This window comes from Lipotes vexillifer, unplaced genomic scaffold, assembly GCF_000442215.2.
Source record: "Lipotes vexillifer unplaced genomic scaffold, Lipotes_vexillifer_v1.1 scaffold259, whole genome shotgun sequence".
NCBI lineage: Eukaryota > Metazoa > Chordata > Mammalia > Artiodactyla > Lipotidae > Lipotes > Lipotes vexillifer.
This window is the reverse complement of record NW_006797031.1, coordinates 239657-252990: the sequence shown is the minus strand read 5'-3', so window position 1 is coordinate 252990 and position 13334 is coordinate 239657. Positions and strand designations below refer to the sequence as shown.

The 13334-nt window shown below is 37.8% G+C and overlaps 1 protein-coding gene across 1 annotated transcript in view; it reads right to left on the bottom strand.

Moving 5' to 3' along the window:
* WDR12 (WD repeat domain 12) overlaps nucleotides 1-13334 on the bottom strand; it is a 27272-nt gene that overhangs the window by 7389 nt on the left and 6549 nt on the right. The window contains exons 3-8 of the mRNA XM_007469176.1: nucleotides 11922-12016; nucleotides 10520-10626; nucleotides 9495-9610; nucleotides 8779-8933; nucleotides 7398-7443; nucleotides 5362-5447 (exon numbers count right to left, since the gene is read on the bottom strand). Of these exons, the coding sequence (XP_007469238.1) occupies nucleotides 5362-5447; nucleotides 7398-7443; nucleotides 8779-8933; nucleotides 9495-9610; nucleotides 10520-10626; nucleotides 11922-12016 (605 nt within the window). The remainder of the gene's footprint in view (nucleotides 1-5361; nucleotides 5448-7397; nucleotides 7444-8778; nucleotides 8934-9494; nucleotides 9611-10519; nucleotides 10627-11921; nucleotides 12017-13334) is intronic.

Below are 13334 nucleotides of genomic sequence, written 5' to 3'. Positions count from 1 at the left end.
AAAAAAAAAAAAAAAAAAAAAAAAAAATGCTAAAAACATGAACAGGCACTTCAAAATTAGCTATCAAAGGGCTGGGACTTAAAATACACTACACACCACCAGAAATCAAAAAATAAGACACCTTTTAACAGTAAATAAATGTAAACATGTTATGTGATAAAATAAAATCAGTTATGGTACTAAAAAATTGACCATATCAAGTGGTGATATGGATGTGGAGTAACTTTGACTCTCATACACTGCCGGTGGGAGTATAAACTGGAAAATGTTGGCAGTATTAAACATTCAGAAAACTGAACATGTGCGTACCCTATCACTCAGCAATTCTACTCCTGCAATTCTACATATGCAGAAATGACGATACATGTGCACCAAAAAACAAGTACAGCAACTTTATTTATGGTGGCTAAAACTAGAAACAATCTAAATGTCCACCAAAAGAAGAGCAAATAAATTCTGGTATATTCATGTAATGGCATGCTATCTATTACTGAAAAGAACTATTACATGCAGTAGATGAATGAAATCTCACAGATATTACAGGCATACATCGGAGATACTGAGGGTTTGGGTCCAGACAACCACAAAAAAGCAAACACTGTAATAAAGTGAGTCACAAGAATTTTTTGGTTTCCCAGTGCATATAAAAGTTATTGTTTAGGGCTTCCCTGGTGGTGCAGTGGTTGAGAGTCAGCCTGCCAATGCAGGGGACACAGATTTGTGCCCCAGTCTGGGAAGATCCCACATGCCGCGGAGCGGCTGGGCCCATGAGCCATGGCTGCTGAGCCTGCGCGTCTGGAGCCTCTGCTTCGCAACGGGAGAGGCCACAGAAGTGAGAGGCCCGCGTACCATAAAAAAAAAAAAAAAAAAGTTATGTTTACACTATACTGTAGTATATTAAATATGCAATAGCATTATGTATTAATAAAGTACATACCTTAATTAAAAAATACTGCTAAAAATGGTAACCATCATCTGAGTCTTCAGCAACTCACAATCTTTTTGCCTGTGTAGGGTCTTGCCTCAATGTTGATGGCTACTGACTGATCGGGTGGTGGTTGGTGAAGGCCAGGGTTGCTGTGGTAATTTCTTAAAATGAGACGACAATGACGTTTGCCACATCGATTGACTCTTCCTTTCATGAACTTCTCTGTAGTACGCAATGCTGTTTGATAGCATTCTACCCATAGTAGAACTTCTTTCAAAATTGGAGTCAAATCTTTCAAACCCTCCTGCTGCTTCATCAACTAAGTTTATGTAATATTCTAAATCATTTGTTATTATTTCAATAATCTTTATAGTATCTTCACCAGGAGTAGATTCCATCTCAAGAAACCACTTTCTTTGCACAACCATAAAAAGCACCTCCTCATCCATTAAAGTCTTACAATGAGATTGCAGCAATTCAGTCACATCTTCAGGCTCCACTTCTAGTACTAGTTTTTAAAATTATTTCTACCACATCTGCAGTTACTTCCTCCACTGACGTCTTGAACCCCTCAAGTCATCCATGAGGGTTGCAATCAACTTCTTCCAAACTCCTGTTAATGTTGATATTTTGACCTCAATAAATCATGAATGTTCTTCATGGCATCTAGAAATGGTGAATTCTTTCCAAAGGTTTTTTTTTTTCTTAAAGCTTTTTTAAAAATTTATTTTTTAATTCTTTTTAAGTTTTGGCTGCGTCGGGTCTTAGTTGTGGGATCTTCGTTGCGGCACGCAGGGTCTTTTGTTGCAGCGTGCGGGCTTCTTTCTAGTTATGGTGTGCAGGCTCCAGAGCACGGGGGCTCAGTAGTTGTGGGGCGTGGGCTTAGTTGCCCCGCAGCATGTGGGATCTCAGTTCTCCAACCAGGTATCGAACCCGCGTCCCCTGCATTAGAAGGCAAATTCTTAACTACTGGACCACCAGGGAAGTCCCTCCAAAGGTTTTCAGATGACTGCCCAGATCCATCAGAGGAATCACTAAGTATGGCAGTTATTGTCTTATGAAATATATTTCTTAAATAATAAAGCTTAAAAGTTGAAATTACTCCTTGACCCATGGGCTGCAGAATGGATGCTCTGTTAGCAGGCATGAAAATAACATTAATCTTCTTGAACATCTCCATCAGAACTCTTGGATGACCAGGTGCACTGTCAATGAGCAGTAATGTTTTTAAAAAGGAATCTTTTGTTCTGAGCAGTAGTCTCAACAGTGGGCTTAAAATACTTAGTAAACCATGCCGTAAACAGATGTACTGTCATCCAGGCTTCGTTTTTCTATTCACAGAGCACAGACGGAGTAGATTTAACATAATTCTTAAGGTCCCTAGGATTTTCAGAATGGTAAATGAGCACTGGCCTCAACTTCAAGTCACCAGCTGCATTAGCCCCTAACAAGAGAGTCAGCCTGTCCTTTGAAGCTTTGAAGCCAGGCATTGACTTGTCCTCTCTCATAGAAGTCTTAGATGGCATCTTCTTTCAAAAGAAGGATGTTTTATCTGCTTTGAAAATCTGTTAGTGTAGTCACCTTCGTTTTATTTCTTAGCTAGATCTTCTGGATAACTTGCTGCAGCTTCTACATCAGCACTTGCTGCTACACTTTGAACTTTTATGTTATAAAGACTGCTTTCCTTAAATCTCCTGAAGCAACTTCTGCTCGCTTCAAACTTTTCTTCTGCAGCTTCCTCACCTCTCTTGGCCTTCAAAGGATTGAGGAGAGTTAGGGCCTTCCTCTGGATTAGGCTTTGGTTTAAGGGAATGTTGTGGCTGGTCTGATCTTCTACCCAGACCACTCAAACTTTCTTCATATCAGCAACAAGGCTGTTTCACTTTATCATTCATGTGCCCATTGGAGTAGCACTTTTCCTTCAAAAACTTTTCCTTTGCATTCACAACTTGGCTAACTGGCATACGAGGCCTATCTTTTTGACCTCTCTCAGCTTTGACATGCCTTCCTCACTAAGCTTAATCACTTCTAGCTTTTGATTTAAAGTGAGAGACATGAGACTTCCTTTCACTTCAACACTTAAGAATCCACTGTAGGGTTTTTAATTGGCCTAATTTCAATATTGTTGAATCTCAGGGAATAGGGAGGCCCGAGAGGAGCAAGAGAGATGGGAGAACGGCTGGTCGGTGAAGCAGTCAGAACATACACATTTACTGATTAAGTTCACTGTCTTATATGGGCGTGGTTCATGGCACCCCAAAGCAATTACAATGGTAACATCAAAGATCACTGATCACAGATCACCATAACAAATATAATAATAATTTAAAAGTCTGAGATATTTTGAGACTTATCAAAGTGTGACACAGAGACACAAAGTGAATAAAGGCTGCTGGAAAAATGGAACCAACAGGCTTGACACACAGTTGCCACAAACCTTCAATTTGTAAAAAAAATGCATTATCTGCAAAGTGCAATGAAATGAGGTATGCCTGTATATGAAGCTTAAAACTAGGTGAAACTAATCTAGGATAAGTCAGAACAGTGATCACTTTTAGGAGGCTACTGATTTCAAGGGAGCCTAGAGGGCATCTTCTAGGGTGTCGGTAGTTCTTGATGTTTTGATTTAGACAGTGATTACTTGGGTATACACAACTGCAAAAATGCATTGAGCTGTATACTTAATTATATGTATGCCAAACTTCAACTAACATAAAGGTTAAAAATAAAAGCTACCTTGTAAGTAAAGTGTTTTGATAATTCAAGAAGTCTTTTTCTACTCAGATATATTCTTTAAAGGTTGATCAGGGATATGCATCAATAAATTACCACTGGCACATTATCCAATTGGTAAGGCATTTCCAGCTTTAATTTGTCTTATGAGGCAAGTGATAAGGAAGTTGAATTGCCGCCAGATCATTCAACTTGCAATTCAGCCATCTATGTTTAAATGTATAAATTATAAATCACTACTTTCAGTTGGAAACAGTAAGTGCTATTGTTTACTGCAGTTTATGTGAGTTTGAGGAATCACTTATTCCTCATTTTCAACAGTTTTTATAAGATATCTTGTTATTGGTGATTATAAGAAATAATGTGCAAATGTGTGCCTGATTTAATGCACATCCTTTACAGCTGTTAGAAAATGAATGAAACATGATTTCCTAAATCTGACTCAGTATTGTTCTTCTCATTAAGTATATTAATACAGGTCAGATCATATTATGATAAATATCCTTCTAATGGAACAGAGCAAATAAGAATCTGGATTAACTTTCTGAGTTTGATTTAATTGGATCTATAGCAAAATGATAGAATCAAAACCTCAATTAAACTCTTGGTTTCTACTGATTTAGGAGATGTACTAGAATTACATCCTCAGTGTATGAAACATTATTACTATTACTATTTTTTAAACTGAAGTATAGTTGGCTTACAATGTTGTGTTAGTTTCTGGTATACAGCAAAGTGATTCAGTTATCTATTCTTTTTCAGATTCTTTTCCATTATGGTTTATTACAAGATATGGAATATAGTTCCCTGTGCTCTACAGCAGGACCTGTTGTTTACTTATTTTATACATAGTAGTCTGTGTCTGCTAATCCCAAACTCCTAATTTGCTCCCCCCCAACCCCTTCTCCCCTTTGGTCACCATAAGTTTGTTTTCTATGTCTGTGAGTCTGCAACATTATCATTAAACAGTCAGGTAATGAGATATTTCACTAAACTTAGTGCAAGCTTCAACAATTAAAAGATCCTACTTTAAAATTCACCATGAGGAACTACAACAAAGATGTTAAAAAAAAAAAATTCACCATGAGGCCAAATATAATAGCTAAATAATCAACCTATCAAGCTGTAAACCTAGCTTAATGCAACTATATTCAATGACTCAAATAAATGCAGCAGAGTATTTATAATAAAAATTTACAAATCTACTGAAAGAAAGCCTTATGGTTGAAGCAGCAAGACAAAAGGAAACTAAATATGAACAATTATATTAAATTAACATATATTTGTCAATAAAGACCTAAGCCGGGACTTCCCTGGTGGCGCAGTGGTTAAGAATCCGCCTGCCAACACAGGGAACACGGGTTCAAGCTCTGGTCCGGGAAGATCCCACATGCCGCGGAGCAACTAAGCCCGTGCGCCACAACTACTGAGCCTCCGTTCTAGAGCCCGCAAGCCACAACTACTGAGCCTGCATGACAAAACTACTAAAGCCTGTGTGCCTAGAGCCCGTGCTCCACAACAAGAGAAGCCACCACAATGAGAAGACTCTTTGTTGCACGGCAACAAAGAGTAGCCCCTGCTCACTGCAACTAAAGAGAACCAGAGTGCAGCAACAAAGACCCATTGTGGCAATCAATCAATCAATTTATCAAAAAAAAAACCCCTTAAGCCCAATACTGTCAGTTCTCACAAATACTTACTCTTGTTAGTCCCAATTGCTCTGTTTTCTGTTTCTTTCTCGGTCGATTTGTGGATTCTTCCATTTCATCTTCTTCATCTGTAGGGACTATATCACAGAGAATTAGATTTGATAGAGTTAAAAGTTAAGGTAAATATTAATTACAAACAGTCTCAAATAATTCTTATATTTCTAGGTATATACTTTCTCTGTTATCTCAACTGGTTAGGGAGTTAACATTTCTCCTTATTTTGGTTAATGGAAATTATATCTAAAAACAATACCTGGCTTACCAATCTTCGAAAAGGAGAAAGCAAAAAATAAAGTGCTATACATTAAAATCCTAAAACCTAACCAGTTTGGTATTTTATAAAGATTATCATTATGGCCATTCATCAGTTTACCATTATCTATGAAAAGTTGCTTACTATTATAGTTGTAGGAGAGTTCTGACCAGATTGCATTTATATTATGAAGAAGGGAATGACATGGTAAATAAACACATGTTAAAAGGACATACATTCCAGCCATGTTTATTCTTCTTGACTATTTCACTTTTCTAACAATAAATTAAAAGTGTTTCATAGATAGTTTTTTTTTTTTTTTTTTTTTTGTGGTACACAGGCCTCTCACTGCTGTGGCCTCTCCCGTGGCGGAGCACAGGCTCCAGATGCGCAGGCCCAGCGGCCATGGCTTACGGGCCCAGCTGCTCCGTGGCATGTGGGATCCTCCCAGTCTGGGGCACGAACCCGCATCCCCTGCATCGGCAGGCGGACTCCCAACCACTGTGCCACCAGGGAAGCCCGATAGTTATTTTTTGATTAAAAAAAAAAATCTTCGTTATCCATCATTTGGCTAGGTAGCAAATCCAGATTAAAAAACCATAGATTTTAATATTTTGTAACTATTTTATAAATGTCATGTACTTTTCCCAAACTAGACTATAAGCACCTTAAGGGTAACAACTAATCATAGATAATATCTCATCTACCCAGCACTATCAAAAAGTATTTCACAAAAGGAAAAATTCCTACAAAAGGAAAAAATTCCTACACAAACAACTTTCTGCCTCAAAACTGTTTGCTTTAACTAACATGGATTTATATTTCCTGCCATTTTACACATAATTATTTAAAACTGTTTAAGCTGGGCTTCCCTGGTGGCGCAGTGGTTGACAGTCCACCTGCTAATGCAGGGGACGTGGGTTCGTGCCCCAGTCCGGGAAGATCCCACATGCAGCAGAGCGGCTGGGCCCGTGAGCCATGGCCGCTGAGCCTGCATGTCCGGAGCCTGTGCTCCACAATGGGAGAGGCCACAACAGTGAGAGGCCCACGTACCACAAAAAAACAAAATACTGTTCAAGCTTTTCGTGATTATCTCTCCCCTTGCCAACTCTACTTTGTGAACTGTATTTAGGGTGTTATACAGTAATATAGCAATTTCCTCAGAAGCAACAGAGGTATTTTGATCTGCTTACCCATGCAATAAATAGTTCTGTACTACTACTACTTTTTAAAATATATGTGGGTTTTCCCCCTTCTTTTCTTCTAGCAGTGTCTTACTATTATCAAGGTACTTTCCTCTAAGAGTCCCCTTGTCTCCTCTAATTGTTCTTTCTAATCTACGTTTTCAAAGTGAGAAAATTAAGCTTGGTAAAATTGTATTTAAAAAAATTTTTTTAAAGTAAACCAGCTAAACTAAGTAATTTCTCTAATAGTAAAGTATATCAAAATGACTCAGAAGGTAATTTGTTTATTTCCATGTTCCTGAATAAGGGAACTCTGAGAACTAAGGCAGTTATGTCGCACTGCACCAGATGTGTTATGGGTACTTGCAGGGATTCAGTGACATCGTCCAATAAATAAGGGGGTGGTAGAGTAGAAAAACATTTTGAAACACAAAGAAATATACTAATTTTTCTCTACACTATAGTACTTTATTTGTGACCTAAAAAGCTCTGGTCCATTTTTTATAGAAAAATATGGGCTAAAGTCTTTTTTTCACTGAAATTCTTGAAATATCATTAATAAGTCAACGTAGAAGAAACATTTCATTTACCTGTAGACCAAATCTTTAGCATCTTATCCCAGGAGCCACTGCAAAACTAAAAAAAATATATATGAAGGGAAAAAGAGTATGCAATATAATCCATCATATTGTTTGCCTGGTTTTCTTCTGCTATTTAACTTGAAATCTTTACTTTGCCCTGAAATCCTTACTACTATGGCATCACCTATCTGCCTGTCTTCCTAGTCTCTGGGAAGCTGTACCCTCAATCTCATGGCAACTGAAAGAGCTGCCATTCTTATAGGGCCCGTACCCTGGCCATGGTTGCTTAGATCAGGGTGACCTACACTGTGGCAGTAGGTCTCTTCCTCCTTCAGAGGAAAGAAAAAAAATGTGTTTGTTTTTTTTTTTTTAAAAACTGTGTTTTTTTTGAAAACTTGTGTTTTAGAGAGCTGAAGTTAATCTTTTTCCAGGGACAGACAGTATAGGATGTAAAACCTGGGAATATTGAAGGCCAGGTTTTATTGCCATGTGGAGAAAGCCAGACTGAGGTAAGAGAATGAAGTCAGTTTGGGGAGATGAGATGGAGGAGGTGTGCTAGCCACATGCAAGCCTCTACTCCATTGGTTCCTGACATCCAAATGCATCATCACCCTGCTCATGATGTGGTGCATCACTCCCTCCTTGGGTCTTTTAAGCTAAAAAAAGTTCAGGATGAGTTTCTATCTCTTATAGCCAAAGGACAGGGTACAGTTAATTCACTTAATTTTGGACTCAACAACATGTAAACCTTCTTTATGCCTCAATATGAATACTCATAAATGTTTAACTTTGAATGCAGAAACGTCCTCTGTAACGCTAACTGGCAAAGAAATGCTGAAGAAACACTCTTAAATCTAGAATACTTCATGTGGTTTGGAGAATTTTCAAATGGTGAGGGAGTTTGTAACCCCTCTTAAGTAAATACTGTGTTGCCCTCATAGCTTGACTAACTTTTACCATTTTGTTGTGATAAAGAGTAGATCAGCAATAATAGTAAAACAACCTCAATTAATGCTAACTTTAGTGCATGCTAAGTTTTAGGTGATCAGCTAGACATTTTCAATTAATGACAGCACTATGAGTAGCTGAAGGACTGAAAATGTCAATCACTATGATTTGAGAAGGTTACATAAAGAAATTACTTTTTTACCTGAGTTCTTAAAATTTCTGCTATTTATATAAAATTCTAAACCAGAGATACCCAGAGTCAGGGAGTGACTCTTCATATCTCTCATTATGAGTATTTACTTTTGGTTTGAAATCATATTCTTTAGTCACCAATTGTTATGGAAGTAGGCCGATCACAGTGACTTTATGTAGAAAAGACATTTTTGCACAAGAAGCTCAAATTCTAATTGAACACAGTACTAATAACACAACAGCTACTTACTTTGGTTCCTGTGCTATCAACAGCTATAGATTCCACACTGCCAGCATGACCCCTGCAGCAGTGCAGGGCTTTCACTTTGTTTCTCTCTACATTCCACTCCCATAGGAGAATAGTCTGATCCATAGAGGCACTCAGTAGTATGCAAGACAGATTGTCTGAAGAAAGGAGAACACAAGGATACGAAACAAATTAGTACAAAAATTTTAAATAGTGTTCCAAAACTAAAGAACTGAATTTTTTGTAGTTGTTGATAAAGATGTTAAAAAGGTAAAAGATCTCATATAGCCACCTTTGAAAAAAGAAGCTAACTTATGGTATAAAAGGGAAGATTCTTCAAAAATAGTATAGGGACTTCCCTGGAGGTCCAGTGGTTAAGACTCCGTGCTTATACTGCAGGAGCGGGTTCGATCCCCAGTTGGGGAACTAAGATCCCGCATGCCACAGGGCACAGCCAAAAAAAAAAAAAAAAAAAAAAAAACTATAAAAGACATGCATTTAACACACTCAATATTAACTTGAAAATGTATATTATGTGATATAATTTTAGGATTCACTTCTACTGATTTACGGATTTTTTTGTGTATATTTTTGAAAGACCCTTTAAAAACTGAGGCATGAGACATTTCTTATTCCCTCCTCATTCTGCCCCAGCATTGAAAATGGCTTATTTCCAATTCCCTATCCAGGATTCCTCTCCATTCAGGCAGAGTCCTAACCTTTTTTGACCCAGGCCACATCTTTTACAACGTCTGTATGTCCCACAACTGTCATTATTGACTTTCCTTCCAAGGACCAGATCCGAGAAGTCTTATCATAAGAACCAGTCAAGATCCTGTGAGAAGAAAAAAATCCTATGAAACACAAAAAACAGCTTTTTTCAAACCCTGAAATCAATTATATTTCTAAAGCACTGATAAAGTAAACCTTGAGGATTATATTTTTAAACTCTTCTTTAATATAAAGATTAAGATTTCAAAACACACTAGAATAAATCAGAAGATGTTACATTTGGCTTTTCCTGACCTCCTAAAATAAAAATGTAACTGACAAACCCTAGATTTCATTTTTATGATTGTTGTAAAATATTACCACTCCCAGGGAAGCTAAGCGAATTGTTTGAAAAGCCTAATAGTCCTTTGTATTTAACCAGTGAAAACCATTAAATAAAAAACCAGTAGAACCATTTAAAGTAAAAGTAAAACCAGTAAAAACATAACTATGTAATAACTCCAGGGAGACATTCTTTGAAAGTAAGCTCCTACTGAGATCCATTCTTGAGGTGTTTTTCTACAATAAGGCCAGAGGGGGTTTGCTCTGAACGATTCATACCTTCTTGATTCCAGTCTGCCCTTTTCAGCCCTAAAAATAGCATGATCTGCATCTTCAGGGTAGTAGGCTGGGAGATCTGTGGCTAGAAAAGGTTTTTTTCCCTCTATGAAACAAATTATATTCTTGGTCTTAAAAGCAACATAATCAAATAAATGCCCTAAGACACATGACCTATTCGGAAGACAAATGTCACTACAACATCTTTAGACAGAAAAGAAAACCTATTAATAGATATGTTTCTTCTTGACTACACTAAATTTAAAGGTCTTTGGCATGGTCACAGTGTGTGTGTGTGTATATATATATATATATATATATATCACAAAATTACTTTCACAAAGAACAAGTAATCAGAGAAAAATATTCATATAGTACACTTAAAATGGATACAAAAACATTCATCTGGCAATACCATTCCTCTGCCCCGTCGATTGCACTGATCCAGTCATCATGGAACATGCATTGTTCTGGCTGAGGTGCAGTATACTTTTCCACGTACTCTAGTTCCACAACCTCTTCCTAGTCACAGAGAGAAACCAGAAATCAATCAGGCGAGGGCTTCCCTGGTGGCACAGTGGTTGAGAGTCTGCCTGCTGATGCAGGGGACACGGGTTCGTGCCCCGGTCTGGGAGGATACCGCGTGCCGCGGAGCGGCTGGGCCCCTGAGCCATGGCCGCTGAGCCTGCGTGTCCAGAGCCTGTGCTCCGCAACGAGAGAGGCCACAACGGTGAGAGGCCCACGGATCGCCAAAAAAAAAAAAAAAAATCAATCAGGTGGTGCAGTTTTTAAATGGTACGTTATGAAAATAAAGGACCCCCGGTATAATTTATCTCCTTCATGTAATTCCCCTTCAGAATCCAGAAATTTTGGAGCCATATAAAAAGTGAAAAACTTTATTTGACCTAACCGTATGCTAAGAGTAATATCAAGAAATATTAATGACCTTGGAAAACTTATGCTAAAAGTAGAAAAAAAAGAATATAAGAAACTTTATAAAATCATAAAAGCATGTTGTTTAAATGGATACAGAGCTTCTGTTTAGGATGATGAAAAAATTCTAGAAATGGACAGCGGTGATGGTTGTATAATATTGTGAATGTACTTAATGCCACTTAACTGTACACTTAAAAAAGGTTAAGGGCTTCCCTGGTGGCGCAGTGGTTGAGAGTCTGCCTGCCGATGCAGGGGACGCGGGGTCCCGGGAAGATCCCACATGCCGCGGAGCGGCTGGGCCCGTGAGCCATGGCCGCTGAGCCTGCGCGTCCGGAGCCTGTGCTCCGCAAGGGGAGAAGCCACAGCAGTGAGAGGCCCGCGTACCGCAAAAAAAAAAAGGTTTAAAGATAAATTTTATGTATATTTCACCACAGTTCCAAAAATTTCCCCCCTAATGATAAAAGAAATTATAAATATTTTAAATTATAAATGTAATAATAAGGAAAGTTTGAAAATTAGAGGAAGGGGCAATCACTATAAATCACAATAACCTAACCCGTAAGTTTATATATGTACACAATCATTTTATATACCTTTATTAGTAGTAAACATATATTTGCTATTCCCTTTCTTGACTACTGTTCCACAAATATGAAGTTATCTTTCCTTGTTCATTCATCTGCATTTTTTGAATAATACTCTTAGAAAAAAAGAGGGAATTTAAACATTGAAGATATAGAAACCGAGGTTCAGTTTCTAGGAAAAAACAGTAATCAAAAGGTTCTTGGTTCCTGTAGATTCAGGCTGATTCTAAATGAAGTTTTCCTACATTATCTGGTAATACCTTAAGTAAAATAGAGCAGGTAAGCATTTGAACTTACTGATGAGATGTTTTCCAGTTCCATGTGTTTGAACAAGGGCATTCGCAGAAACTGGCCCTTGATAAGGAAATCAAACTCCACATGTTTGTGGAACTCTAAAGAAAATACATAATAAAATTATGATTGTTAGGACCTGAAGTGGTATTGGCAGAGGTAAATGAGAGACCCCCCAAAACAAACAGGTACCTATTATCCTAGTGTGGCCTCCAAGTTTCTTCAGAATTTCTCCATGGCACAATCAGACCATGTATTCCAATATATTATGTGATTTTTAAGAACAGAAATACTTTGTTCTGTTGGTATAATATTTTTATTGTTGATGGTGTAATCATTTTGATTAAGGAAACCTTTGTATTCTAAGAAGAATCCCAAATATATACAAAAGTAGGAATAACATAATGAATCCTCATTTCCATCTTTTACCAACCCATGGACAATCATCTATACTCCTCCCTCCACTCTCCTGCTGGTTTTTTTTTAAAGCAAAACTCAGAAATGATATAATTTCATCTGTAAATGCTTTAGTGTGTATCTCTAAAATATAAAGACTAAAAAAGTCACAATGTTAAAAATTTAACATCACTTATTCCTTTTAATACCATAAAGCCAGTCAATGTTCATATTTCCTTGTTTCATAAATGTCTTTTTACAGTGAGCTTTCTAGAATCAGCATCCAAAGTCCTCACATTATATTTGATTAATATCTTTAACAGTTCTCTGTCCTTTTTTTCCATTGCCTTTTACTTGCTGAAGAAACTGGGTCTTCTTGTAATACTTCTTACATTCTGGCTTTGGTTGATTATATCTCCAAGGTATCCTTTAACATGTTCCTCTACCACCTACATACAACCTGTACATTAGGCAGACCCAAATGCCTGATTAGACTTTGAGTTTGTCTGTTTCTGTCAAGATATGTACCGTATTGTATTTCCTATTGTATCACATTAGAAAGCACACTATCTCACCGTGTCTCCTTTTATGATATTAAGATCTACCTCTGGGTTCAGATGATGTCAGTCTGATCCCATCCACCATAACGTTCTTTGTTAGCCTTTTACCTAATAAATGGCTTTAGCAGCTATAGATATTCACTTCTTAAATCCATTATTTCATTTGGAGTTACAAAATACTAAAAATTCTTCATTCTTTCTATTAGCTATAATAAAATCCTTCTTAAAGAATTCCCTCATTGACTTTTGGCTTGTTACTTTTTAAAAAACCTGAATCTGGGCTTCCCTGGTGGCACAGTGGTAGAGAGTCCACCTGCTGATGCAGGGGACAGGGGTTCGCGCCCCGGTCCGGGAAGATCCCACATGCCGCGGAGCGGCTGGGCCCGTAAGCCATGGCCGCTGAGCCTGCGCGTCCGGAGCCTGTGCTCCACAACGGGAGAGGCCACAACAGTGAGAGGCCCGC